Here is a 27,125-nt window from a genome sequence, read left to right on the forward strand (position 1 = left end):
CTGAGTTACTGAACACTTTGTAATTATTTGATATAGCATAATTATGCCGAGTTAATTTCTTAAAATTTTATATGTTCGTAAAAATATTTTTCAAATTGGGAATGTTAGAGGGAATTACTGATTATTAGAATTCTTGACAAATAACATTTATTTGGGTTTTTTTTAAATCCTACTGACTGCAAGATATAAAGATGTCGGAAGCCATAATGCAGAAATAAATGTTTCCATATGTTCTTACCATCTTTAATGCTGTGGAGTCTTCCTTTGGAGTCGTCCTCACTACCACTGCTGGTGCTGTCTAAGCAGATGACCTCTTCATTTAACACTTGGGGGGGAAGCTGAGCAACTTCTGCAGTTCTTAAAGCAATTTCCTCTAAAACCAAAGCAATAAACTCAGTACATAATGGATGGAAAGAAAAGGAGACTAAAATTGTTCTCACTTCAATTAAATCCTACTATCAATGTTTGACACCACTGAAGTATCCTAGTTGTACCAAATTTGATACAACTGATTATATAAGAAGCTACTCTAACATGCTTCAAGTAATGCTTTGCCTGACGTTAACTAGTACTTCTCTTACTGCATTCTAATTTATTTTGGTAGAGTACACTCATGAGCCTCTATTTCAGACTCCAATGTTAGAAGAACGCATTGTTCAAACTATTATCAGGACATTTAAAATCAGTTTGAAAAATGTCATTATATCTGGAATCAATAGTATAAAACTGAAAATTAATTAAACATGCATATTTCCATTTATATTCAACATTTAAAACATGATAGAAGTGTGGACATATGCCCTTCCTCTACTCCAAACATAGTACAGTGATCTAAACATAGCAAACAACTTTCTTTTGGGTTTGTCTTCAATAATTATTAGTACAAATGACTGCAATTTGACTATATTAGCATGCCCTGAACTTGTTCTATGCTGCAGCGCATCTAAACAAAATCTGAACAAATGAAACAGAATTTGTGAGATTTGTTTTCAGGAATTTTGCAGTTTGAAAATGAGCAGCAAGTTTGGCTATTTTTTTTTCCAAATTGCAGAGACTCTTTCTTCATTTGCTAGCATGAAAAGTAAACTCTTTCCATGGAGCATTTTGAATGTCATCCAGATTACACAGAACAGGTGCAAACAAAATTTGTTTGCTCATTAGTCCTGCTGCATTGCTGCTCAGCATTGAGAAGACCACCCACCCACTTACTTCCTTGCTCCAAATATGAAAGAGGATAAGGAAGCAGAACAGAAGACTGTCCATACTGTAATTCTAAAACTACCACGGAAAGGAGTCAGAGGATGAATAGACAGGTCAAATCAGTCACGGTGTAATGCCTCCTAAGGCCAGTTTGAAATTATGGATATTGGAAAACATCCAAAGCTTTACTACAAGCATTTGCTTATATGGCTCTATTTTAATGAGGTCTAAATCTATTACAGGTAATGCTATTTCACTGGGTTGACAAACAGATAATCCTTGCTTAATGACTGCCCTGTTTAGGGACTGTCCGAAGTTATGATGGCGCTGAAAAAAAAAGTAACTTTGCGACTGATTTTTGCACTTATGACTGTTGCAGCATCCCACGAACATGTGATTGCCAGATGCACATTTTACTACCGGCTTCTGACAAGCGTATTCAGTGTAGAAGCTGGCAGTAAAGTTGCAAATCATGATCATGTGATGTCTTGCTTAACTGCCATGGGTGATTCACTTAAGGAGCACACTGCTTAGTGACAGAGTTGCCAGCCCCAATTGTGATCATTAAGCAAGAACTATCTGTATATTTTTAGCCTCTTCACAAAGTTTAGAGAGATTTTAAAATGTTGGAATCCAGTATTTAAGAGGAATTAATAAAAGAATAGCTCGCTTAACATAGAGAAGACACCAGGTCTTCATTCCTCCCTATTCTCCTCAGTAAGGGATAAAAAGGAATGGGACACTTTTGAATTCATGAAATCTGGAACAATTACTAATGGGCTTTAAGATACTGTACATTTTCTATAAATCTAAGTAACAACTTTGATCAAAATGCAGCTGAGACAACAAATAAATACAAGAAAAATTGTTTAAGCTATGAATTCATTGATTATATTTGTATGTTATTGTTATATTTATATGTTTTTAGAAATATCATTTTTCAACATAGTGTATATATATATGGCTTGATCCTGAGGAATATCAGAGGTTAAAAAACTGTTCTTAATGGATTGGCTGTGAAATTGTGATTGAGAAGAACAAGGAAAATATTAAAGAAGTATGGAGTTTTCATGACTAATATTCAGAAAGAGAGGGAACTGATAAATACGCAGAAAAAATAACTGAGTTTGACTTATTTGTGTGGTAGAAAGCATGGTTTCTCAGAAAGCTAAAATAATGGAAACAATAGAACAAAACTGTTTATGAGAGGCAAGTGCAGCAACACGTAGTTAGAACCAATTTTTCTACCTAACTAAAAATGCTGTTGTTAGGCCTGCTCTATTAAAAATGACTAATTTTTACAATATTTTCATAATTCTTTTAAAGAAGTATTATCTCTATCACTTCCCTGAATGGCATATTAACAGAGAAATCAATTTCTACTATTATGATATATAATTCAGATATCAAAAGGAAAAATTTATTAGAGAAAAATAGACACGTAGCGATTCACAAAGGTACTTATGAGTTACTTATGACAGTACTTATACTGTCCTGTTTTTTTTTGCCCAAGGAGGGTGGGGGGTCAAGCAGGGCATGAATGTAAGAATAAAATAGACGGAACAAAGTTAGTATGCTTACAGGATTAAGCATTATTATTTGTTACATCATGCTTCAGTTCAGCTTTTGGTTCAATACTTTGTGTAAAGTTCACCTGGGAGAAACTCTAAAGGTACAGTGGGGATGCTGGCTTGGTAATCCTTCCTTTGCTGCTCCAGCCGTTTTCTTCTTTCCAGTTCCTCCTGTTGTGCTGCTTTTGTCACAGCCTCCAACTGGTCTTCCCGCAGTAGTTTTCTGAATGCAGAAATTCAGGAAAAAAATCATTATTTTCAAGAAATATATCAATTTGGTCATGTCAATGGCAAATAAAATTTACTTGCTCTTTGTTGAGCAAAGAAAAGGACAACAGTCAGCAAAACTAGCTATTTTTTACTTGTAGGTGGAAGGGAAGTGCTACTGTATATTCCATGAACTGGGGAGGTGGTTTTTAGTTTTTAGCCTAGTGTATAAGAGTAAAATGAAACTAAGGAAGTTGCCAGTAAATAAGTACCTATATTGTTCTGCACCATTAAGGACAGGTGAGAGTTTAAGGCAACAATAGAACAGAATGTATGTGTAAAAAGGAGATGTCACCTTGTCTGGTAACTAAATGTCAGCAAGCAAACAACCAACCAACCAAGCTCAGAGAGCATCAAGGCTTCCACAGTTTAAGGCAAAGCAAGTTAGAAGATAATGGACAATTGCTTTATATATCAGTTGCATTCCAGTTACAAAGAAGTGGAACACAACACATGCTTAAAAACAGAGCAATAAAAAAACATATATTGGAGGCAAGCATGGAATTGAGTAAGAAGACCCTTGATGCTGCTGTTTAAGGGCTGATACATGATGTTAAGAGGGAAGTTAATTATTACTTGATCCCAACTGTCTGGGCAATTTCCATCCAGTTTCCCATCGTTCCTTCTTAGGAAAGAGGATAGAGAACATGGTTGTTTGGCAGCTTCAGAAGGTCCTGGATGATATGGATTATCTGGACCGCTTTCAGTCAGGATTCAGGCCCAGATATGGGATGGAAATGATAACATTTGTTTTTTGTTTTTTGTTTTTTTAAATATATATTTTATTCATTTTCACATTCCATTTTACAGTCACTTATATACTGGATATTTGCTATAAGAAAAGAAATAAAATAAAATAAAAAAGAAAACACAACTCATCATCATTCACAACCCCACCTGACACTTCCATCCTCCATACACCCCATCTTTCCCCTCCAACTTTCCTTTCCTCCCTCTAACACTCCCCTTCCCTACTTCCCTTTCCCCTCAAACCTTCCTTTCTCCCCTTCCTCCTAGCATTCCCCTTACGCCCTCCTTACATTCCCCTTACTCCTTCCTTACTCCTCCCTCTTCTTTCCCTCTACCTCTCCCCTTGGTGTGTTCCTTTATTCAACTCTTATTGAGCTATAATATGATAAAAAATAAAAAAATAAAAAAATGAAATAAACCAAGGAAAAAAATATAAAGAAAGAAAAGAAAAAAAGAAAGAACAACCGTATACAAGTGCATTCTTCTTCTTATTGAAACTATATGAGCACCCACCCACCCACCCCCCGTAAATCCCCATCCCTAGTCCCCCCGACTTCCCAGGGCCCACACCTGGCACTGCCCTCTGTTAAACCCCTTCTAAAGTATCTTATGATCGTATGAATTCAAAATAAAAGTAATATATATAAAAAAATAGATAAAAAGAAATTACAAATTATAAAAAGGAAAAGAAAAAAAGGAAAAAAAGAAAAAAAGAACTCTTTGTATTAAGCTCAGCCCCCCATCTTTATTTATGTTTAGACAGTATAAATCATTCTATATGTATTCTATTCTCGTCTCTTGCTTCTTTGTTATTTACCCCAACCTCCTGTAGACTCTCCAGTTCATCTTCCTTAACCTTATTTTCAAATAAAAATTTATACAAATTTGTGCAGACATCAGTTTACAATCTAGCTCAAAATAATTTCACCAAGCTTTCCCTTCTAGTAAGATTTAAGCAGCGTGAATCATTCCACATATTCAAATAATACTTTACACAAGAATCAGTTTGCATTCTATCTTAAAATACTCTCATCAAGCTAACCTTATATTCAAATAAAAATTTATACAAATTTATGCAGACATCGGTATACAATCTAGCTCAAAATAATCTCACCAAACTTTCCCTTCTAATAAGAATTAAGCAGCATGGATCATTCCACATATACTTTACACAAGAATCAATTTGCCTTCTATTTTAAAATAATCTCATCAAGCTTTCCCTTCTAATAGGATTTAAACAACGTAAATCATTTCGCATGCATTTTACCCTCGTCCCTTGCATTTAAACAACATAAATCATTCCGCATGCATTTTACCCTCATACCTTGCTTCTCTGATGTTTACCACTATTTCCCATAGTCCCTCCAAATAATCTTTCTTAACGTTATTTTCAAACAATAATTCACACAGAGGTCAGTTTACCTTTTAACTCGAAATACTCTGATCAGGCTTTCGCTCCCCCTCCACCTATCCCGCGTTACCCGGCTCCCTCCTCCCCAACTAAAGTTCAGTAAAGTTACCATCTCCACTCTCTTCACTTTAGAGTCCTGGACAGTTTAAATTAAAGTTCAGACATACAAGTCCCGTGAAGTATACATTCAGCATCCACATAATTCAGTCCCAATATCACACCACCAATATCCAGTTCCGCTTTTTCTACCGGAGAGAGATCGCAAACCCCCATTCAATCCAAAACTTTGGCGAATATTTTGGAATGTCTAAATCCTCGATCTCCGCTCTTCTGCTTCTCCGAGAGAGGGAGAGCTACCCCCTCCATCTTGCAGCCATGTGGTCTGCTGCTTGCCTTCTCCTTCGGCTTGTCTCTCCTCTTTTCCAAGTGAATCAGGAAGTCCCGCCTTCAAAGTCTTATAGTAGAAATCTCGAGCCTCCGAAACAGAATTGAGACGAAATCTTTGATTCTCAAATGTGACCGTAATGCCGGCTGGGGCTTCCCATTTATATTGAATCTGGTGGTTTATAAGCTCTTTAGTTAAAAAAGTATAGTCTCTTCTTGCTTTTAACATCTGGGATGGTATTTCTTTGAAGACAATCAGATCCTGCCCATCGACTCGCAACCTGTTATTGTAAAACTTTTGCATGATCGCATTTCTGGATTCTTTTGTGGAGAAATATATAATTATGTCCCTCGGGAGCTGTCGCTGTTCCGCTACCAACGAATTCTGGCGATAGATTTTCTGGATCTGCCAATCAAAATTAAGTCCCGGGCTTCCCACCGCATGGCTGAAGGCCTCAACAAAGGTCTGTTTCAAATTCTCTCGCTCCTTTTCGCGCAATCCTCTGACTCTTATTGCAAATGCCTTCTTGTTAAAATTTATCATAACGAGCTGTTCTTGAGTATCTCTAATTTTTTGTTGTAATGTTTGGATATTAGTAGTCAAATTAGAATTAGCCTCCTCCAAGCTTTCCAATTTATTCTCCATTTCAGCGGTATAATCTGTCAGGGCAGACACGGCTACAAACGTATTCGCCTTCATTTGGGCAATCTTAGACTTTAAATTACCATATAGCTCCAATACAAATTCTTTAATTTCCTTTTTAAAGTCATTAAGCATTTGAAAGAAAAATTCCTGTGTTAAGAATTCTCCAGTAGAGGGCGTAGGAGACAAGGGCAGCGATTTCATAGTAGATTCTTTAAATTCATTCGTAGATTCTTTAAGCACATTCGTAGAGAAACGCTTCGATTTTGACCTGGGTGCCATTATAAATAAACAAATAAACAGCACTCTCGCTCCCCTCTGTTTCCCAAAAAAAATTGTTTTGTTAAGGAGCGGTCTGCAGGAAGGTAAAGCCGGCTAAGTACATCCCCTATCAGTCACCAACGGAGAGAAATCGCCATTTTGAAGTCCGTTTAAACAAAGAAGCCTCTGGGACAAATGAGGCTGGTGTTTAAGATAGTAATAAAAGCAAAAATCTCACAGGGGTGGGACCCGCCCGTATTAATCCTAGCTTCAAACAACTTTGCTTTGTCCTGGGGGGGGAGTCGCCTGTCTAGGGCTGCAAAAAAAAAAGCAGCTGAGAAGAACTGGCTGGAGATAAAGGCTCCGCTTACGCTGGATCTAATCTCCGTCCACAGCCAAAAAAAGAAAAAGGCTGTGAATTACGAATAGACCCTAGCCACAGAGCTACTCCCTGCCCCTTTCTAGCCAAAAAGGGGTGATATCTATGATCTTATTTAGATATACAAACCAGATCTCTGAGAGGAGCTCCGTTGAGCCCTCTTCGGCGACAGGCTCCGCCCCCAGAAGCCGAAATGATAACATTTGTTGATGATGAGAGCAGGATGGGGATAATGCAACCATCCTTACTCTCCTTGATCCCTCAACAGCCTTTGATACCATCGGCCATGGTATGTTTTTAGGCTGGCTGTGGGGTTAGGGCTGGATAGTGCTGTTTTGCATTGGTTTGGCTCCTTTCTCCAAGGCCAGTCCCAACTGGTATTAAAAAGGAGATGTTCAGCCCATGGCCACTCTTCTGTAGTGTGTCACAGGATTCAGTACCCTCTCCACTCTTTTTTAACATTAACATGAAGCCACTGGGTGAAATCATTCACCACCAGGGGTTGAGATTGACCATTGGCTTTGCTTGGAGAGTCCAAGCATGGGATACCCAAGCTATGAAGTCCCAGGGAGGGCAACATAATCATCCAAGATGCGCAGAGTCGCAACAACCCTCTGTAACACTCTCCTCCCAAAAGATGCCTCTGTTGCAGCATAGGAGTCAATGCGGTAATGCTTAATGAACAGAGTCGGAAACGACCAGGTAGCCGCTCTGCAGATCTCTTCCACAGGAGCTTGTGTCGCCCCCGCAGCCATGGTGGCCGCACTCCGTGTGGAATGAGCCATGAGTCTAGGGTGATACCATCTTGCCCTGGTGCTGGTAAGCCAGTTTGATACAAGCCCTCAACCACCGAACGATGATGGACAGTGAGTCCTTGCATCCCATGGAACCTGGTTGAAAAGAGATGAGAAGGGATTCGGAATGGCGGAATTCCTCTGTCCTCTTGATGTAGCAGCGAACTGTTCTCCGAACGTCCAGCTTGCGCCAAGCTCGTTCCTTGGGTTGCTGAGGGTGAGGGCAGAGGTTGGGAAGTACCACTTCCTGAAATCTATGGAACAGAAAGTTAATCTTTGGCATAAAAGCCGGATTCAGCCGGAGGGTGACCCGGTTGACGTAAAAAATGCATAAGTCCTCATAGACGGAAAGAGCAGCCAACTCTGACACCCTCCTAGCTGACATAATTGCTATAAGAAAGGCAGTCTTCAGAGTCAGATGATGAAGAACGATGAAATGTATAGGCTCAAATGGTGTCTTGGTCAGGGCCCTCAGAACAAGCGAGAGGGCCAAGGTGGGGAACCTGTGTACCTTGGGAGGGCACAGATTGGAGGCCCCCTTGAGGAAACTTCTCACCTGAGGGTGCTGCCCCAAGGAAACAGCTGAATGTCTAGCTAGAATGGTAGAAACTTGCCGGCGGAGGGTGTTAGTGAACAGGCCTTTATCAAACCCTGCCTGCAAGAAGTCCAGCAGCTGTGGGATGGATGCCAAAGTGGGCACTATGTATAGTGTCCTACACCAGGAAGCGAAAGCCGCCCAAGTGGTGTCATAGATCCGAGTTGTAGACCGATGTCGGGATGCCTGGATGGTACGAGTGACCTTGTCAGAGAGATTGTCCTTCCTCAAGAGGTTCCCCTCAAGTGCCAGACGGCCAGCTGGAGCCAGCTGGGATCCGGATGCACTATGGCTCCCTGGCTGAGGGAGAGCAGCTCCTGAGGTATCCTCCATGATCTGCGAATGGAGAGACTGCCAAGGTCCATGTACCACGATCTCCTGGGCCAGTGAGGTGCTACTAGGAGAACCTCCACTTCCTCTGACAAGATTCTCCGAACCAGCTGTGGAATGAGAGGCAGCGGCGGGAAGGCGTACAAAAGACCCCTGGGCCAGTGGCATCTCAGAGCGTCTATTACCTCCGCTTGCGGGGTGGCATATCTCGAGAAGAACCTCAGGAGTTGTGAGTTGTCTGGACTGGTGAACAGATCGACCACCGATGGGCCGAACCTGGCGGTCAGTTGATGGAAGGTTGCCAGATGAAGACGCCATTCTGCATTGTCGATGGTCATCCGGCTCAGCCAGTCCGCTCTCACATTGTCCACTCTGAGATGTGGTCTGCCCGCAAGGAGGTCAGATGGCGTTCCGCACACTGACCCAGAGCTTCCACTTCCATCATCAGGGCTCTGGACTTGGTGCCCCCTTGGCAGTTGATGTGGGCCTTTGTCGCTATATTGTCTGTGATCACCAAGACATGGCAACCCACAATGTCCCTTCGAAAGTGGCGTAAAGCCAGCCTCGCTGCCCTTAACTCTAACCAATTTATGTTGTGTGCAGCCTTGTTTGGTGACCACTTGCCATGGGTCACTTGCTCCTGGAAGTGGGCTCCTCATCCCTGGAGACTTGCATCTGTTGTGACTACCAGATGGTTTGGCTCCTGGAAGTGGCAACCTCTCATCACTGCACTGGATTCCCACCACTGGACTGTCTGACATTTGGAGGCAGTCTGACCCGTCTGAAAGAGTTGCTGGCTTTGGCCCGCTGGATAGGCAGAAGGAACCATTGCCGTTCCCTCACATGAAGACGTGCCCAGGGAACGATGTTTATGCATGAAATCATGAGTCCCAAAAGTTGTGATAAGGACACGAGGGACGTCAACTGGTTCACTCTCGCCTCCCATGCCTGGATGATGAGGTTGCGCCTGCAGTCCGGTGACAGGAACACTTGGCAGCGATCGGAGTCTATGAGTGCTCCGAGATGTAAGATGCGGAGCACAGGTGTCAGCTGACTCTTTTCTCGGTTCACCGAGAACCCGTGATTCTGTAAGGTAGAGATGGTGACTCAAATGTCTCTGAGCGCTTGGTTGGTGGACGCTGATTGAATCAAGATGTCGTCTAGGTAACAAAGAAGATGTATTGGGCGCAACCGCAGATGGGCTGCTACGATTGCCAGTATCTTCATGAAAGTCCTCGGTGCTGATGAAAGTCCGAATGGCAGAAATTTCTACTGGTAATGCTTGCCATCGTAGTGGAACCTGAGGAACTTCCTGCGGGACCTGCGGATCAGAATATGCAGGTAAGCCTCCTTCAGGTCGATGGAGGTCAACCTGTCCCCTCGTCTGATGCAACCTAGGATGGTCTGTAAGGATTGCATCTTGAAACGCTTGTAGGCCAGATGCCGATTTAGGTTCTTGAGGTCCAAAATGGCCCTCCATCCCCCGGAGCTTTTGGGAACAAAGAAAAGAATGGTGTAGAACCCCCTCTTTTCCTGCTCTATGGGAACTGGTTCTATGGTGTGTATCTGGAGGAGATGCAAGATCTCTGCCTGCATGCGTTGTCTTTTGGGGAGGGAGGCAGGGACTGGGCAGCGGACGAAGGTCCGTGGAGGGAAGGGTAGGAACTCCAAGGTCAGGCCCAGCCTGATCGTATTGAGAACCCAAGCGTCCGTTGTGATCAACTCCCATTGGGCGGCGTAAAGTTGGAGACAGCTGCCTATGGGAGATCCCATTGGTGGTCACTTGGACCTATGGTAGGAGCGGTTGTTGGAACTGCCACAAAAGGGGCGTTGGAAGGACTGCTGCTGGTGACCCTTATCCTTGAAAGTTGACCTGTCCTGGCTACGGTCACTGCCCTGGGGAGAGGATCTCTGATAGGAGGGACCCGCACCCAAGGAGTCATGCCCCCGAAAGGACTGATTCCGAAAAAAGGAATTATTCTTCCTATCAGCCTTCCTGGCAGTAGACTGAAGCACCTTCCATTTATCCTTGGTCTTGATTAAGAATTTGTCTAATGTTTCATCAAACAATTGCCCTCCCTTAAAGGGAGCGGAAGCAAGCTTCCACTTCGACTTCACGTCTGCCTGCCAGTGACGAAGCCACAATAGACGTTGTGAGGTCACATTTGAAGCCAGAGCTCGGGAGGCAAATTTGGCAGCATTGAGGGAAGCATCAGCCGAATACTCCACAGCTGCTATAATTTTGTTAAGATCATGCATCCATCTGGAACCCTCTGAGGGGGGATTCGAACTCAACTGCCTCAGCCAAAGGAGTGAGGCTCGAGTAAAGAACGAAGCCGATGTAGAAGTCTTAATGGACCAGGCAGCCACCTGGTGGGTCTTGTGACATGCTTTCTCAGCTTTTTTGTCCTCAGCCTTGAGCCCTTCAAGGAGGTCAGCCGGCAGGACGGAATTGGAAGTGAGGGATATCACTGGAGCCTCCACCTGTGGAAGCTTCAAAATATCCTCCAAATTATTCTCCACAGAGTAGAGGTGTTTGTCAGCCCCATTAGGGTTGGTCAGTGATCCTGGCTGCACCCACTGGGGCTGCACCAGATTCACAAACAGCTCAGGCACCAGAACTAAGTCCTGCGCAGGAGCGTTTTCTTTGAATAACCCGTTTAGGATCCTGGGTCCCAGAAGGGGCTGGAGCCCCCTGAATGGGAGTAACTTCTTGAGTAGAGGCCTTCGCCTTGTGCAAGATTGCCTTAAAGAGGGAAGGCCTGAATAATCCAGTGAAGGCAGGTTTATCTGGGAGGGGAGTCTTGTCTTCTGAGAGCTCCTGTTCCCCAATGTTATCATCCTCTAATATAGATTCCTCCATGGCAATGGAAGTGCCTGGAGAAGGAGGTCCCTGTGTCTGCCCACTCTGGCCAGGTTTGTGACTAGGCTTGGAGGAACTTTTAGCAGCCTGTTTCTTTCTAGAAATTCCAGAAGCAATGCCCCTCTCAATAGCCTGTTCTATAACTCTCTGCATTTCAATGGATTGATTTGGACCCTGATCTTCAGCAGGCTGGGGTCTACTTGCCCTTCCCCTGTCTGTGCATCCTGAGGGATCAGGATCCTCCTCCACCATGACAGACTCGAAGGGGCAACATTCCTCTTGCATTGAGGAAGAATCCGGATAACACAGAGAGGCTGCAGGAGAGGGAGCATGGGATCCCTCATCTACCAATGAAGGCGATACGGCCCTTGGTGGAGAAGGCTGGGGGAGAGCTCCTGCCCTTGGGGTAAGGGACTTGGATCACGGGAAGGTTCCCCAGAGGATAGGGATAGCCTTTGAGCCCTTTTAAATGTCTTTTCTAGAGCCTTATGTCTGCGGGCCTCAGCTTTGGATAGGGCCTTGCCGCCTCTGGAGTTAGGGATCCCCTTCCCCTTGGTGCCCTTACTGCCCTGTTCCACCACAGAGGGGTCTGGCCTACTGCATTTTGGCGAGGGAGCAGGATGTTCCTCTGGCGCCCTCTTGTCCCTGTCAGCTATGGTGTTCTTCAGCTGGATCGAAGACTGATTCTCACAGCCCTTCAGGGAGACTCTGCTGGCAGTAGGTTGGCACCAGCGCGAGCTGGAAGCTGCTGTGCGCTGCGCAGATATGTCCGTGGGACAGGAATATGACCAAGCAGCCAAAATTCTCCTAGGCCTCAATAGAAGTGTTCCTGAGGAAGGAGGCCTTGCCGGAGCCCCAAACGAAGGCCAATGACTCCCTCACGGCAATCTGCAGGCTGGGAGGGAAAGCGTGGCAACTCCAAACGGCCAAGAGCAAAAGCACGTGAAAATGCTTTTAAAATGGCCACCACGCTTCTCGGATGTTCAGGGAGCTGTCAGGCATAAACCGGAGCCTCCACCGAGGACTCCGGCAGCCGCAGTTAGTTGAGGAGACAACTGGGGGAAAAGGAAGCCTCCTATCTTCCCCCGCGTTCGCCAGCAGTCGCTGGACAAATGCCCCGACGATCGCAGGCTCCGTAGTGACGAGGAGCCTGGAAACCCTCAAACCTCACCAGCAATTTTAAATGGCTCGAATATTTTTTCCTAGCACTAACTCTCAGTTGAAGACAAAAATAAGAAAGGTGCTAAGCTAACTAATGGAGAGTCCCAGTCTATTAGCACAAGAACTGAGGAGCTCCCCAAAACGTGTCCGAACTGGGCTGGACTGAGTTTTTGAACTGAACCTAGGAGGAGAGGAGGCGTGGTTAAGAATTTCAACTCAGTCCTTAGGCGAATAGACTGAATTTAACCCATGCTTGAACTCTCCAAGCAGCACACAGGAGAAATACCATATTTTTCACACTATAAGATGCACTGGACCATAAGAAGTGCATTAGCTTTAGAGGAGAAAAACAAGTGGGGGGGGGAAATCTGGCTTGTCAGGGCTCCACTCTGTTGCGCCCACCACCAGTCAACTGAACTGAACTGTTGCCACCACCGGGGAACACTGGAGCCTTTGCTGATGAGCAACTGATTGGCGGTTAGATCGGCCTCCTGGAATAGTGCTGATCAGCTGTTCTAGGGGGTGGGGATCACTGCCGAACTTCCGGTTTGTGTGTTGGGATGTTTTTCCTCCCTCTGGAGAGAAACCTGAAAGTCAGAAAACAGGCCATTTCCAACCTCCAGAGGACCTGCAGGAGAGGCCGTTTTCATCTTTCCAAGGCTCATAGAAAGCCTCTGGAGCCTGGGGAGGGCGAAAAACGGGTCCACCATGCCAATGCGCAACAAACGCCAGGGGGCACATACGCGGGGGGCACGTGAGCATGCGTGGGAGGAGGGCAGACAAGCGCCCCTGCCCCCCTCTTGCTTTTGGCACACGATGGCAAAAATAGCAATATAGCAGTAGACTTATATACCGCTTCATAGGCCTTTCAGGCCTCTCTAAGCGGTTTACAGAGAGTCAGCATATTGCCCCCAACAATCTGGGTTCTCATTTTACCCACCTCGGAAGGATGGAAGGCTGAGTCAACCCTGAGCCGGTGAGATTTGAACCGCTGACCTGCTGATCTAGCAGTAGCCTGCAGTGCTGCTTTTAACCACTGCGCCACCTTGGCGCCAAGGTAAAAAGTTAGCCATCACTGACCAATATTATCCATTGTATCACTGGAGTAGAAACAATGGAAACACAGCTGTATGTGCTCCATGGGACCATCTAAGAGCCAAGGTGGCGCAGTGGTTAAAAGCAGCACTGCAGGCTACTGCTAGATCAGCAGGTCAGTGGTTCAAATCTCACCGGCTCAGGGTTGACTCAGCCTTCCATCCTTCCGAGGTGGGTAAAATGAGGACCCAGATTGTTGGGGGCAATATGCTGACTCTCTGTAAACCGCTTAGAGAGGCCTGAAAGGCCTATGAAGCGGTATATAAGTCTACTGCTATTGCTATTGCTAATTTCACTATTCTGCCACTCAAAGTATTTACCTATTATGGAAACATATGGAAGGCAAACAGAGTAGAATGCTTGCAGGAACTAAATTTGCAGCATTTTGTCATTTGAGACATTACTCTATCCAGGCAAAGGTAGGGTAGCCAAAGCAGCTTATTGGGGAAAGAGTTGAGCATAAGTGAAAACAAAGCAGGGACATGTTCAAAAGACAAATAGGCTTGGTGCAAGTGGATCAGATCAGGCACATGGGTCAGAAATGTCATATCGCCGGTATAAAGGGAAAGGGATCAACTCTTTCATAGGGTATTACAGAAACTGAAATCTCAGTACAGTTATGATCAATTTTCTTCCCTGGAGCCAGGAAACCAGTTTCTTAGAACAATTATCCGAGATGCCTGCAATATTTCCTCACCAACTGGATTTTAGTTCAACTTTGTCTAGTGCTCTTGAACACAGACCATCGTAAACCTGGATTCAGAAATTGTGCCTGAATATCGTGTCAGTAAGTATTAAAACTCTAAAATATTTTTTAAAAGCATCTTTACCTTATGTTCCTCCTCATGTGAGAAGGTTTCTGAGCCCTCTTCTTTTTGGTGTCCTCAGAGGCCAGGCTCTGGTGCTGATTCTGCAACAGTTTCTCTGCCTGTTCACTCTGAGATGAGGTAGTTGAAGTAGAGTGCTGCCATTCTCCATCTTCCCCATGTTGAACAAGATCACTTTCAAAAGGTGCTTCACGGGATTGATCTGTAAAGACAATGTTAGAGTAAGTTGTGAGTAATTTCCTTTCTTTTCACATTTGTAACAAACATGGATCTTACTGAAAGAACAAATGAGTTCTCAATCATTTGACCATGTACTTCGCGTTTACTTCCATCTATTGGAAATGCTGATGAAACAAAACGCTCCAAATTCTTTTGTGAACCTCTCATATACAACCACAAAAGTTCTGATATCATGTCAAACCACAGCTGGTCCTTGACACAATAAATATTATGTAACTCCTGCAGCAAATAATTTCAGTGTTGGTCAAGTATTGCTTAGTGAACAAACTGTAACAGAGCAGATTCTTACAGGAAAAGACAGGAAATGCCCGTTTGAACAAAGTATCTTGGATAGTTAATGTAGCAAAAAGGCTATTTTTTAAATACATAATCAAATAGCAGCTTTTGGAAAATGTTTCAGTGAAACTCCATGAAACATAAACAACATGGATGGAATGCTACTGCTTCGGTGTTGTGGCAGCTCAACTTTCCTTCTCCTCTGTTTTTCCAACTATTTATGACTAGTTTAATATGAGTGCATGGAAGATACCCATGTTCCACAAACATTGTTTGAAAGACCATGTGTTAGTATAAATCCAGATGTGTGTAGAAGACCAAGTTTATCTATATTTGTCAAAAGTCACTGTGTACCAAAACTCTCTTTTAAAAACAGTGTTACTTCACACTGCTTTTTCAGAGAACTCTCTCTGTTCTGGCAAAGCCCTTTAAAAGAAATGAATTGAAAGCAAATAGCTGCTATTTTACATTCCCCTAAGTAAGAAGTATATCTGAACCAAAACTGACCCTCCTGGTTTTTTTTCCTGGAAGCACAAGTCAGGTCACATTGTGAACTTGATACATTTTCTAAGACAGGGACTTTAAGGATTCACGTGGAGTGAAAATGTCAAAACAAATGAGCTCATGCTCATTTAACTAGGGAACTCCTAGTACTGACAACAGGTTTTGGTTTCCTTGAATTTTCTCACAGTTGTTTATATCAAGTAGCATTGTTCCAACATATCATATCAACCAAGGTTTCATCATACGATATGCAGCATTTTTACCCCACTGGCTTTTCTGCTTCATTCACAATTATGTAACTGGATCAAAAGAGTGCTAAAATAGGGCAATAGGAAGTGGTAATAGCAGTCCATGTGATTTCATTCTGCAGGCTGAGTCATCATACCAATGATTTCCCCAGAATTAAAAACAAAGGCATAATTCATGCAGAATTCAAAAGGCTGAAAAATCAAGCATTAGTGAAAGGAGAGAGAGAAAGTCATAATTCACAGACATTTCCTAAAACCTTTGTGCTGCTTATACGCATATTTTCAACAAAATTAAATAAAAACACTGATTTAGCAGAATATTAGATTGGGCATCTCCAGTATAGCCTTACCCTTCGACTATATGAGATGATGATATAGCAAATATTTTCTGTGTTCCCAACTTATTAGATTGTTGTTGTTGTTGTTGTTTAGTTAATCTTGGTGAGATTCACAGCCTTTGGGGCTGGTTGGTAGCTCAACAGGTCGAGTCCTAACCAAGGACCTAGGAACTAACTGTTAAGGTAACGTCGAAGGATATAAGCTGTTCCAAGTAGGGTGGTTTTTTGTAGAATCAGAAGGTTCAAGTCTGATAAATCTTATAAATATTATAAAAATAGATATTATTATTGCAACAACAGAATTGTATCACAGCGGCCAGTTGTTTCGCTGGATTTGGCACTGATTACTAGTCAGACCTCATGCAAGGGCCTAGGACATCATAATGTATTTTCGTAATATGCGTGCAGATCCAAGCAGTGCGGCTTTTTGCATTTGACTGATGGTGATTTTGTCAATGTTTAACTGTTTTAAATGTAATTCCAGTGCTGCTGTTGTTATTATTATTGTTGTTGTTGTTGTTGTTATTCTCCAGACTGTTTCTACTCAGAGGTCTCCCAAAGCTGTTTATTTTTTTTTCTCCCAAATTCTCAATATCCCTTTAAAAAAAAACTTCCCTAGTGTGCATACTTATTAATCCAAAATAACATATATCCTAAAATTTATTTAGTTAGCATATGTATGTATGTATGTATGTATGTATGTATGTATGTATGTATGTATGTATATAAAATGGGGCAGTTCCATTATTATTTTATAGCAATAGCAGTAGACTTATATACTGCTTCATAGGGCTTTCAGCCCTCTCTAAGCGGTTTACAGAGAGTCAGCATATTGCCCCCAACAATCTGGGTCCTCATTTTACCCACCTCGGAAGGATGGAAGGCTGAGTCAACCCTGAGCCGGTGAGATTTGAACCGCTGAACTGCTGATCTAGCAGTAGCCTGCAGTGCTGCATTTAACCACTGCGCCACCTTGGCTCTTGCATTTTGAATGTCATATATGCTAATAAAACCAGTTTTGCAATGTAATGAATTTTGTACAACTTATTGTGATTCATGAAACAGACTAATTTGATTAAAATGAAAGAAAATCAAACACAAAAACTCCATGCATAAAAAAACTAGTATAGTAAGGAATAGCCCAAATTACACTCCTGCCATCAATGTGTTACTTTGAAGAAAGGGTGTTACTTCAAATATAAGTAAAACTGGTACAATCTTTTTTATGTTATTATGATATGCTATCAGCAAACCAAAAGTAAAAGAGTCTGATGCAAACATGAATCCAGGTAATATCACCACTCTATATAAACAATATATAAAAACAGCTTCTTTTGTTTCTGAATTCAAACAAGCATCTATCCTAGTTACAGAAAAAAATTGCTCTACATTATCAGTTGAATAGATTATTAAAGATGACATCTCAAGTTGGACATCTAAAGACTTCAGGTCTTTATCTATAGTTTCCTTGGTAACAGTAAGGAAGTGATTTGTCATTGTTTTCTGAATTGGGTCCTTTCTGAATTCCCAGGTATTTGGGGGTTAGTTTTATTCAAACACTAACAGAGTCTCATCATGTTTAGGTTTTTTTTTTCTGAGGTCAGACAATATAGAGCAAGAATGGTATATCCTTCAATTTCATTTAGTAAATAAGTCTAAAATTTATTCTAAAGTGTATATGAGAAGACCAGAAATGATTCAACAATTTGTCCAATCCTTAGTTCATAAAAATGCAACAAGAAGGGAAAAAAACTATTAGCAATTTATGTAGAACAAAGGTGAGGAAAACAACCGATGCTGTTTTATTATCTGTGAAAATTAATTAATTAATCTCCCACCAAGAATGGCAAATAAGACATTTCTGGCAAATGTCAGAATGCCAAAGCCTTTCTAAAAAAACTCTGCACTTCCAAAAGACTGTCTAATCAAAGTATAGTCTCACTTCTTCAGACAATTCAGTAGCTGTAGGTTCCTCCTACTCTTGGGAGAGACCTAACAAAGAACTAATTATATAAAGATTACATAAGGTGACACACCTACCTGACCCAGATATGCTCACAGAGCAATTCTTTTCAAGTACGTCCAGAATGATAATTGAGCCAAAGGAAATCTTCAGTATAGTGCTTCTCTCTATACGAAATACTGCAGCATTATCAATAATTTTGATACAAAAGAGGAGGATGAAGCTAGATTGATTAGATTCATCATCTCAATGTCCTTCCATCCTCACATTTCATTAAAAAAAACCCTTAGCAGTAGTTAAATTCTCCAGGATATTTTTTAAGCTTGGATTGCTGAATTGCTGAATGTGTCCCTTAAGAGCTTTAACTATTAGCCATTTAATTCGGAAGAAATAATCAGGCACACTAAGGTAACGTTTCCAAAATAGAAATTCCAAATTTTGTATCAATATACGCAGCATAACTAAATATCAAGTCATTCCATTTGTTCTTTATTTTAAGTTGCCTTTTTATTGCACAGCTTTAAAAAAACAACAACATCCCACTGCTACTAAAAATGAGAGTGCTCATAAACATTCTCTGGAAGCATTCTTTCCATGTGCCCAAGACACAGCAGCAAAATTTTAATAGTTTTCCAAATTATGTTACCTCAGGCAAGACAAAAGTGAGGATATTGTAATGTACTCTGCATGGGGCTACCCTTGAAGAGTATTTGGAAGCTACAACTGGTGCAGAGTGCAGCGGCAGTTCATGGGGCCCAAAAAATGGACAATGTAACATACTGCTCTGTGAACTGCATTGGCTGCCAGTCTGTTTCCAGGTACAAATTCAAGATGTTGGCAATCATCTTTAAAACCCTTCATGGCAGGGGTCCAGGCTACTTGAGGGACTGTATCATCTCCCTGAGATTAGCCCATCCCACCTGTGCTGGCAGAGGAGCATGATTAATCTGGCTGGTGGGGTCCAGGAGAAGGTGTTGACAACCTTAAACACTCAAAGAGTCACAAAGGTCCTAACCAGAAGCCCCCCATTCAATTCTGGAGCTGACCGGAAGTCCAGTTCCCCCACCATAGAGTCTCCTCCTAGCGTGGTGTCCTTTTTCCTCTACCTGTCCTAACTGAAAGCCCTATCAACTGTGGAGCCGATCAGTGACAGGAACCCACAGCAGAGGGATAAAAGAGCCACATGCGGCTTCAGAGCCACGGGTTGCCGACCCTAAAGACATGGCTCTGCCAGTTAGCTTGGGACCTCAATGGGGAGTATCACAGTGGATATGGTTGATTAATAACATCCCACCTCCCTGCTCCCAGATTTTATATATAAAATGTTTTATTACTGTAAGCCATCCAGAGTTACCTTGTTGGGAAGATGGGTGGCTAATAAATTTTATAAATAGATAAAATAAATATATAAATATTTCCTATATGCTTCTCATACGGCACTCACAGTCATGATTGAGCACAAAATAACTGCTGCCTGAGCTAAAAAAAAAAAACAATCGAAAACCAATTGACCAAATACATATACATACATACATACATACATACATACATACCAAGGTGCTATTCTAGAGTGAATGATAGAAACTTAGCTGGATATAATGGATCAGAATTTGAGCTACAGGTGCCAGTCAGTTATTTCTGAGTGGTATAGATCTTTAGTTAGGGATAAGTGTAGAATAAGGGATAAAACAGCCAAATAAAAACACTGGAATAAAAACAGAGCAACACTTCCCTCCAGGTGTTAGAGCAACCAAACTAACCTAGCCCAGTGCTTGCGGGAAGAACTATGTCTTCACAATCTTCCAGAAGGCTAAAAGGATCCCTTGAATGTCAGACTGGAAACGCTTCCAAAGGACTGGGACAGCTAGAAAGAATGTGTATCTCTAAGGTCCCATCTGTTGACAGCAGTTAAGGAAAAGGAGTTGGTGCATCACTAAACCTCCCAGATGCTCATATTAGCTTTCATTTCTGATCCAGTTCTTGCAATGCTCCACAACAGAGTCGTTGCAAACAGTGAAAGGTGAGGGATAGTGATTGAAGCAAGTGCAGGGCACATGCAGGGACAAATGCACATGCACATGCAGCAAAAAGCCAACATGGCTTTGTCAAAAATAGATCATGCCAGACTAATCTTGTTGCATTCTTTGACAAAGTGACAAAATTCATGGACCAGAGGAACGCCATCGATATAGTTTACTTGGACTTCAGTAAGGCATTTGATAAGGTAGACCATAGCCTACTACTAGATAAAGTAGAAGAATGTGGGTTGGACAGCATCACCACCAGATGGATTTGTAACTGGCTGGCCAACCGCACTCAATGTGTAGTCCTCAATGGAACTGCATCTAAATGGAGGGAAGTTTGCAGTGGAGTACCCCAAGGCTCTGTTTTAGGCCTAGTATTCTTCATCATCTTCATCAATGATTTGGATGAGGGAATAAATGGGGAACTCATCAAATTTGCAGATGACACCAAGCTGGCAGGAATAGCCAACACTCCAGAAGATAGACTCAAGATACAGAAGGATCTTGACAAACTTGAACATTGGGCCCAGTGTGCAGCAGCTGCCAAAAAAGCCAACACAATTCTAGGCTGCATAAACAGAGGGATAGAATCAAGATCACATGAAGTATTAATACCACTTTATAATGCCTTGGTAAGGCCACACTTGGAATACTGCATTCAGTTTTGGTCCAATATCTCAGGGGTTGCCACGAAGAAGAGAGAATCAAGCTATTCTCCAAGGCACCTGAGGGTAGAACAAGAAGCAATGGGTGGAAACTAATCAAGGAGAGAAGCAACTTAGAACTGAGGAGAAATTTCTTGACAGTTAGAACAATTGATCAGTGGAACAGCTTGCCTCCAGAAGTTGTGAATGCCCCAACACTGGAAGTCTTTAAGAAGATGTTGCATAGCCATTTGTCTGAAATGGTAAAGGGTTTCCTGCCTAGGCAGGGGGTTGGACTAGAAGACCTCCAAGGTCCCTTCCAACTCGGCTATTGTATTGTATTGTAAATCTATTGGAACACGATGGAAGCATCATTACAAAATTTATAATGGTAATGGGGGGGTGGGGAGTAGTGGACTTCTTTCCACAGTGTCCACAGGACCTTGCTATTTTCAGAATGAAGAAAACAACATTGCACCATTTTGCCACAATCTTACTCTTTTGGGGACATGGATGCAATACATGCAGAATAGGCACAGGGCTTATGTCACAGTAATTTGGTGCTTTCATTGATACTACTATTCATTTGCTCCCTGCTCTGTGGAAACCACTGTTCTCCATGGCGTACTGTGGGAACGGCCACTGGTGGATATCATCAATGCTGATTGGTCCATAAACTGAATGGAAATGTGTTGCAGCCATGCCTCTACTCCTCCTGCCCCAATTTCCTCTCAGACTATGGACCAAATAGGTTGTTTCTTTCAACTCTCCATAGAAAGAAAGAGTTTAGTTTTTGGCAATTGGCAATTCCAAGAAGTGTGACTGCCATGGCGGCTTGGGCAACAAGAGCACCATTTGAGGACATACGTAGGGAAGCCATGTGGGCTTCCCCTACACCGTTTATTAGGCATTACTGCCTAGATGCTTACACATCAGCAGAAGCGTTCTTTGGACGCAGAGTGTTGCAGCAGGTAGTGGCCACCACAGTCGCTACGGATTCATAGGCTCCCCCGCCCCCCGTGGACGATAACTTGGGTACATCCCACCAGTGGCCCCTCATGCAGTATTCCATGGAGAATGAACATTGGTATTTACCTGAACATTGCTTCTCATGACATCTGCAGGAGGGGCCACGTCCCGCCCTAATTAGTTTTTGTAGCAGACTAGGGAGGGAGTGGCCTTGTTGTGATTTCTTTTTCAGATCATTCTACCCGACACGACTTCAAGGAAACTGGGGCAGGAGTAGAGGCGTGGCTACAACAAACTTCCACTCAGTCTATGGACCAATCAGCACTGATGATATCCACCAGTGGCCCCTCCCACAGATGTCATAAGAAGCGACATTCAGGTACCAACGTTCAATTTGCTCCCTGAGACTAGGACTGTTGGGAACATGATAAAGAGCCACCCTCCAGTATTTAGCTTTTGTGGTTTTAACATATCATTTGTTTATTGGATGTCAGCGATGCTTACTCTACTTCTTAAATGTCACCCAACAGTCAGAATATAACTTTTCAAAATGAATAATAACCATAATTTTATGTTATAGATCTTATAATATTCTAATAATCCACTGTTAATTATTTATATTCTACCTACTGAGTGAAAGCATTTACATAGGACATTGGATGTACTACTCATAATGCTGTCCAAAAAAAACCCTTAAAAACTGCTAAAGAGTACTGTGTACTCTCAACTGAAAAAGCATTGTCCCAAATTAAAATGCTAGTACTTCTAGTTGTCTTGTTTCAATATTGTCTTGACAAAGAGAATCTATGTGGTTTAAAAGAGACAGAGAAAGAAAGAAAAAAAGAAAGGAGGGAAGGAAGGAAAATCGAAGAAAAGAAAGGATGAAAGAGAAAGAAAGAAAGAAAGAAAGTCACAGATTTCCTTTTTAAAGAGAGTGTCTAACAGAAAAGGCAGCAGATGTAGCACCCACGGAAAATCTGGAACATCCAAAGGTCAACTTCAGTGACAGGCAAACTCTCTTGGGATTTCAAGATTATGCAAGCAGAACAATGTCTCAAACACTCTTAAGAGCTCTTATTCTGACCTTAGTGCTGCACATGGGAGAGTCTGAATTACATAAATGCTGAAGGCTCCTTATATAAACTTTTTATGAATGTGTCCAAATGTCAAGATTTACAATCCAAAAGAGTCTAACTTGCCAATCTTATCAAGTATAATTTAAAAAACTCACAACACTAACCAATGCAGCAGATGACAGTTTCCCACAAGAGTTCAACTAACAGTAAGAAATGCAGTTCAAAACTATGAATTTTATATTCAGATAGGCTAAAATATGTTAACGTGCATGGTTGTTTGCTTAATTACTTCTCTACAAAGTAATATGAAAGATTAATGGGGAAGGAAAATGACAATGGAAATGGCAATATTCTCCTTCCTTATGAAAAATTTAGACTTTATAAACTTTCTCCCGAAAATTTCTTCATCATAATATGATAATTACCATAATAATTAACTCATAAATATTAGAAGTCTATCAGAATCTACAATTGTAGACTTTTAATGTTGAAACAACTGCTATGAAAACTGACATTTTTACATTCTGTTCTTCTCTTAATGTTCTATGAATAGCTTTGGTCACCGTGACCCAAATTATTTTCCAGTCTTTTCTGCAATGAAGTTTCAGTGACATGCTGCCACAACAGACACATGCTAGATGCTTCTCAAAGCAGTTAAGGATTTTTTTCCAATTAAATACCAAAATACAAAAAAGAAAAAGATGAAGAACCTATTTGGCTGAAATCATTTTTCCATGCCTTATATTAAAAGTCACAACCGTTTAAAGTTGTTTTTGCTTCTCTCTATTCATACATCTTTGCTGGGTCAATGTAGATATTATTATTCATTTTGCAGGATACTGAAATAAGAGGGGAAGCAGGTATTATGTATTATGTAATGATTACAGAAAGCTTCATTTTAAGTAGGCAGCTATTACTATATTATTGGCTGTTTACTAGAGTGGACCAATGAAAGATAAAGAAAAGGCAATTGATGTATATACTTTATTTTCCAAGCCATTACAATTATTTAAAACAAAAAACGGCTCCCACACAAACCTATGTAGCATACTTTAGTACACAATTGTCATTATCGAGAAATCTGATACTTGAGCAGCAAAAGAACTGAATGAAAGGCAAATTATATTTGAGCCTTCAGTTATCACATCTCCCTTTACATATTTTTTGTGGTGAACAAGATGTGATTTTGAAACAACTGTATTATACTTTCAGAGTTCTTTTTTTCAACAGCTATTATAGCAGTTCAGCTTTGCAGTCATCTATTCTTATAAAAACAATGACAACTTTTTGGAAGATTAGATTTTAGGGAACACTTAGTATATGGCACTACTGTGTTACTCCAAGCCGGTGTGCACATTATAGCTACCAAATACAATAGAAGAGTTGGAAGGGACCTTGGAGGTCTTTTAGTCCAACCCCCTGCCTAGGCAGGAAACCCTATACCGTTTCAGACAAATGGCTATCCAACATCTTCTTAAAGACTTCCAGTGTTGGGGCATTCACAACTTCTGGAGGCAAGCTGTTCCACTGATTAATTGTTCTAACTGTCAGGAAATTTAACCACATACAAGCCTCTATATATTTCAACATGTTTCTATGAATTTTGTATTTTTGATCAGTCACTATGTAGTAGTTCAATTTGAAGTCAGTGATAATTTGGACAAAAACTTAATTATAATATAGAGCTGAAACAGAACGGTCTACAGAAGGAGCCACTGTATGTACACAAGGAGCAATTTCAAATAAATGTCAAAAAGTACTTCTGACAAATAGATTGCCTGACAGTCATATAGCCATTTGTTGCTGTATGTTTGAGGAAAAAATAGCCCACATAAACATAAAGAGAGGCAGGTTTTTAGGATTAGTAAAGATCTTGAAAATAATACTGTTATGCAACTACATCAGTCATAAAAAGCATTTTATACAGCTTATAAAACAAAGATATTGGGGTCATTTGACTTTAGGATCAGGTTAAGACACAAAAAGCCTCAAAGCCCATTTTAAAGGCATTACACTCAATCAAGTTTCTATTTCATGCTTAGAAATACTGTGAAGAAAGAGTTTCTTTTCAAGTTAATTGTTACTTTGTACTACAAAATCAATAAAATTAAATGAGAAGGTAAATACCTTGGCAGAAGATAGTAATCTATATAATAAGAGCAGAAATATAAATATAGTTTGCTGTTCAAATACTAAATTATTTTCAATATCAAGATTTTTTTAAGTCATGAGGCTCATCTTGTCTCTTCCAAAAACTAAGGAAAGAAACACCACAAATGAACAGTTTTTAAAAGTTTTTTATGCTCTGATACTAACTTTTTCCTACAATTTAGAACAGCTTTCTTATGGTAAAATCACAGAAATGGTTGCAGTAGATAAATATATAATGTAACAATTCGTTGTTTCATAAGACAGTGGAACTAAAACAGTTCAGGAAGCAATTTGCAGATACAGAAACAAATAATAAATATTTATTATCCAAGATTGTTAAATGTCCATTTAGTAATTATTTAATTGCCACACTGCAGCTCAGGAGCTTCTTGGCATGCCATGGTTCTGGGCTTCAATGTATCTTACTCACCTTCACCTTTCCTCTCAGGAGGAAAGCACTGTCTGCAACTTGGAGAAAAAGCCTCACGTGGTCAGTAGCTGCCACATAAAGGGCCAGATTGGTCAGCAGTGAGAGCAAGAAGATGGCAAAGGGGCAGATATGCAGGTAGGAGGAGCTGAAATGCCCCTGCAGTCATAACCACAGGCAGACTGTCAAGCACCTGAATCCTGATCATGTGATCACAGGGACGGTGCAATGGTCATAACTTTCAAGACCAAGGCGAAAGTCCCTTCATAAGGACTTTCTTTAGATCAACTATCTTTCTATAATATGCCCTGACCCTGGAAATATAGACTGAGAATGCTCACAAATACACAAGTACAGTTTTTAAAAAGTGAGAAAGGAACAAAATATTTATCTATTATAGTATACCAAATTTTAATTAAAACATTGAAAAACATGACAGTTGCAAATATTTAATAACATAAATGAAGCAGATAAAATAAATTAGAATTTGATATTTTGTTAGAATTGTTATATTTAAGGAAATGCAAAGAATCATACTCAAAATGATGCTGTCTGAATCTCATGTTAATCAAGAGGATTAATTTTCACTAAATTATTGAGTGTTAAATACCAATTTGTATCACTAAATATTTTATTTATCATAAAGAATATCAAAAACATTCTTAATACAACATCTTCCACATTTAAGTTGCCATGAAGGGTCATTTGTCAGACCAATCAAAATGATGTCAACCAAGAAAGACATTCTCATTTTTACCACCATGTACAGCTGATTTTATTGCAGCTTTTTAAATAGTGGGTTGGAAGAAGAAACTATGGTAATGCAATGCAAATTATTTTAATTTTACATCAAATGTATGAAACCACTGTAAGAATTTATCCCCTCTAGTTCAAATATTGTAATCTCAGGTATCACAATATGATTTCTATTATTATTTCCCTATGAATAATAGTGATAGTATTACCTAGAGCCAAGGTGGCGCAGTGGTTAAATGCAGCACTGCAGGCTACTGCTAGATCAGCAGTTCAGCGGTTCAAATCCCACCGGCTCAGGGTTGACTCAGCCTTCCATCCTTCCGAGGTGGGTAAAATGAGGACCCAGATTGTTGGGGGCAATATGCTGACTCTCTGTAAACCGCTTAGAGAGGGCTGAAAGCGCTATGAAGCGGTATATAAGTCTACTGCTATTGCTATATTGCTATAGTTCCTTTCTTGTCAGTGTGTGCCAGCTCACACAGAAGAAAATGTGTATTTACTTAGTTATTTTACAATATTTATAGACAGATATTTTATTATACCTCTACAATGTCTCCTTTAACCTTTTCTTTTCAATAGTTATTTATTGTGGTCCTTAAATGTTTTAAACAATTACACATTTTTTTTAAAAAAAAATAAGAATTATGATTTTTTTTGTTTTTATTTTTTTTACATGCATTAGACTTTTCTTATTATATAGGATATAAATATTGTCAACAAATAAGACCACAATATTTTTTTTAAAACCCAAGCATCTTTAAATAGGTTTCTCTCACCTAGCCCTTAAAAATCACACACCTTCAACTAGTTAATTTTGTCTGATTTTTCTTTACCATAAAAAGCAGGCATAAAGTTGCAAGTGTAACAGGGAAGTATTTATTACTTAGGTTTTTTCAGATGCATCTGCATTAAAACCAGAAGATTTGCCTTCTCTCTTTCTGAACTTTTAAATCCTGGCAGTAATTATGTAATGATTCT

General features: G+C 41.0%; 1 protein-coding gene across 4 annotated transcripts in view; it reads right to left on the bottom strand.

The window, feature by feature from the left end:
• Positions 1-27,125, bottom strand: part of RAD54L2 (RAD54 like 2) — a 59,523-nt gene that overhangs the window by 19,351 nt on the left and 13,047 nt on the right. For all 4 annotated transcript variants that reach the window (XM_087709225.1, XM_087709224.1, XM_087709223.1 and 1 more), the window contains exons 3-5: positions 14,535-14,733; positions 2,855-2,994; positions 239-373 (exon numbers count right to left, since the gene is read on the bottom strand). In XM_087709225.1, coding sequence (XP_087565351.1) covers positions 239-373; positions 2,855-2,994; positions 14,535-14,733 — 474 coding nt within the window. The remainder of the gene's footprint in view (positions 1-238; positions 374-2,854; positions 2,995-14,534; positions 14,734-27,125) is intronic.

Source organism: Thamnophis sirtalis, unplaced genomic scaffold (assembly GCF_051295495.1).
Source record: "Thamnophis sirtalis isolate CommonGarterSnake01/CBP01778 unplaced genomic scaffold, rThaSir2_p1.2 scaffold_3, whole genome shotgun sequence".
In the NCBI taxonomy this organism is placed as follows: Eukaryota; Metazoa; Chordata; class Lepidosauria; order Squamata; family Natricidae; genus Thamnophis; species Thamnophis sirtalis.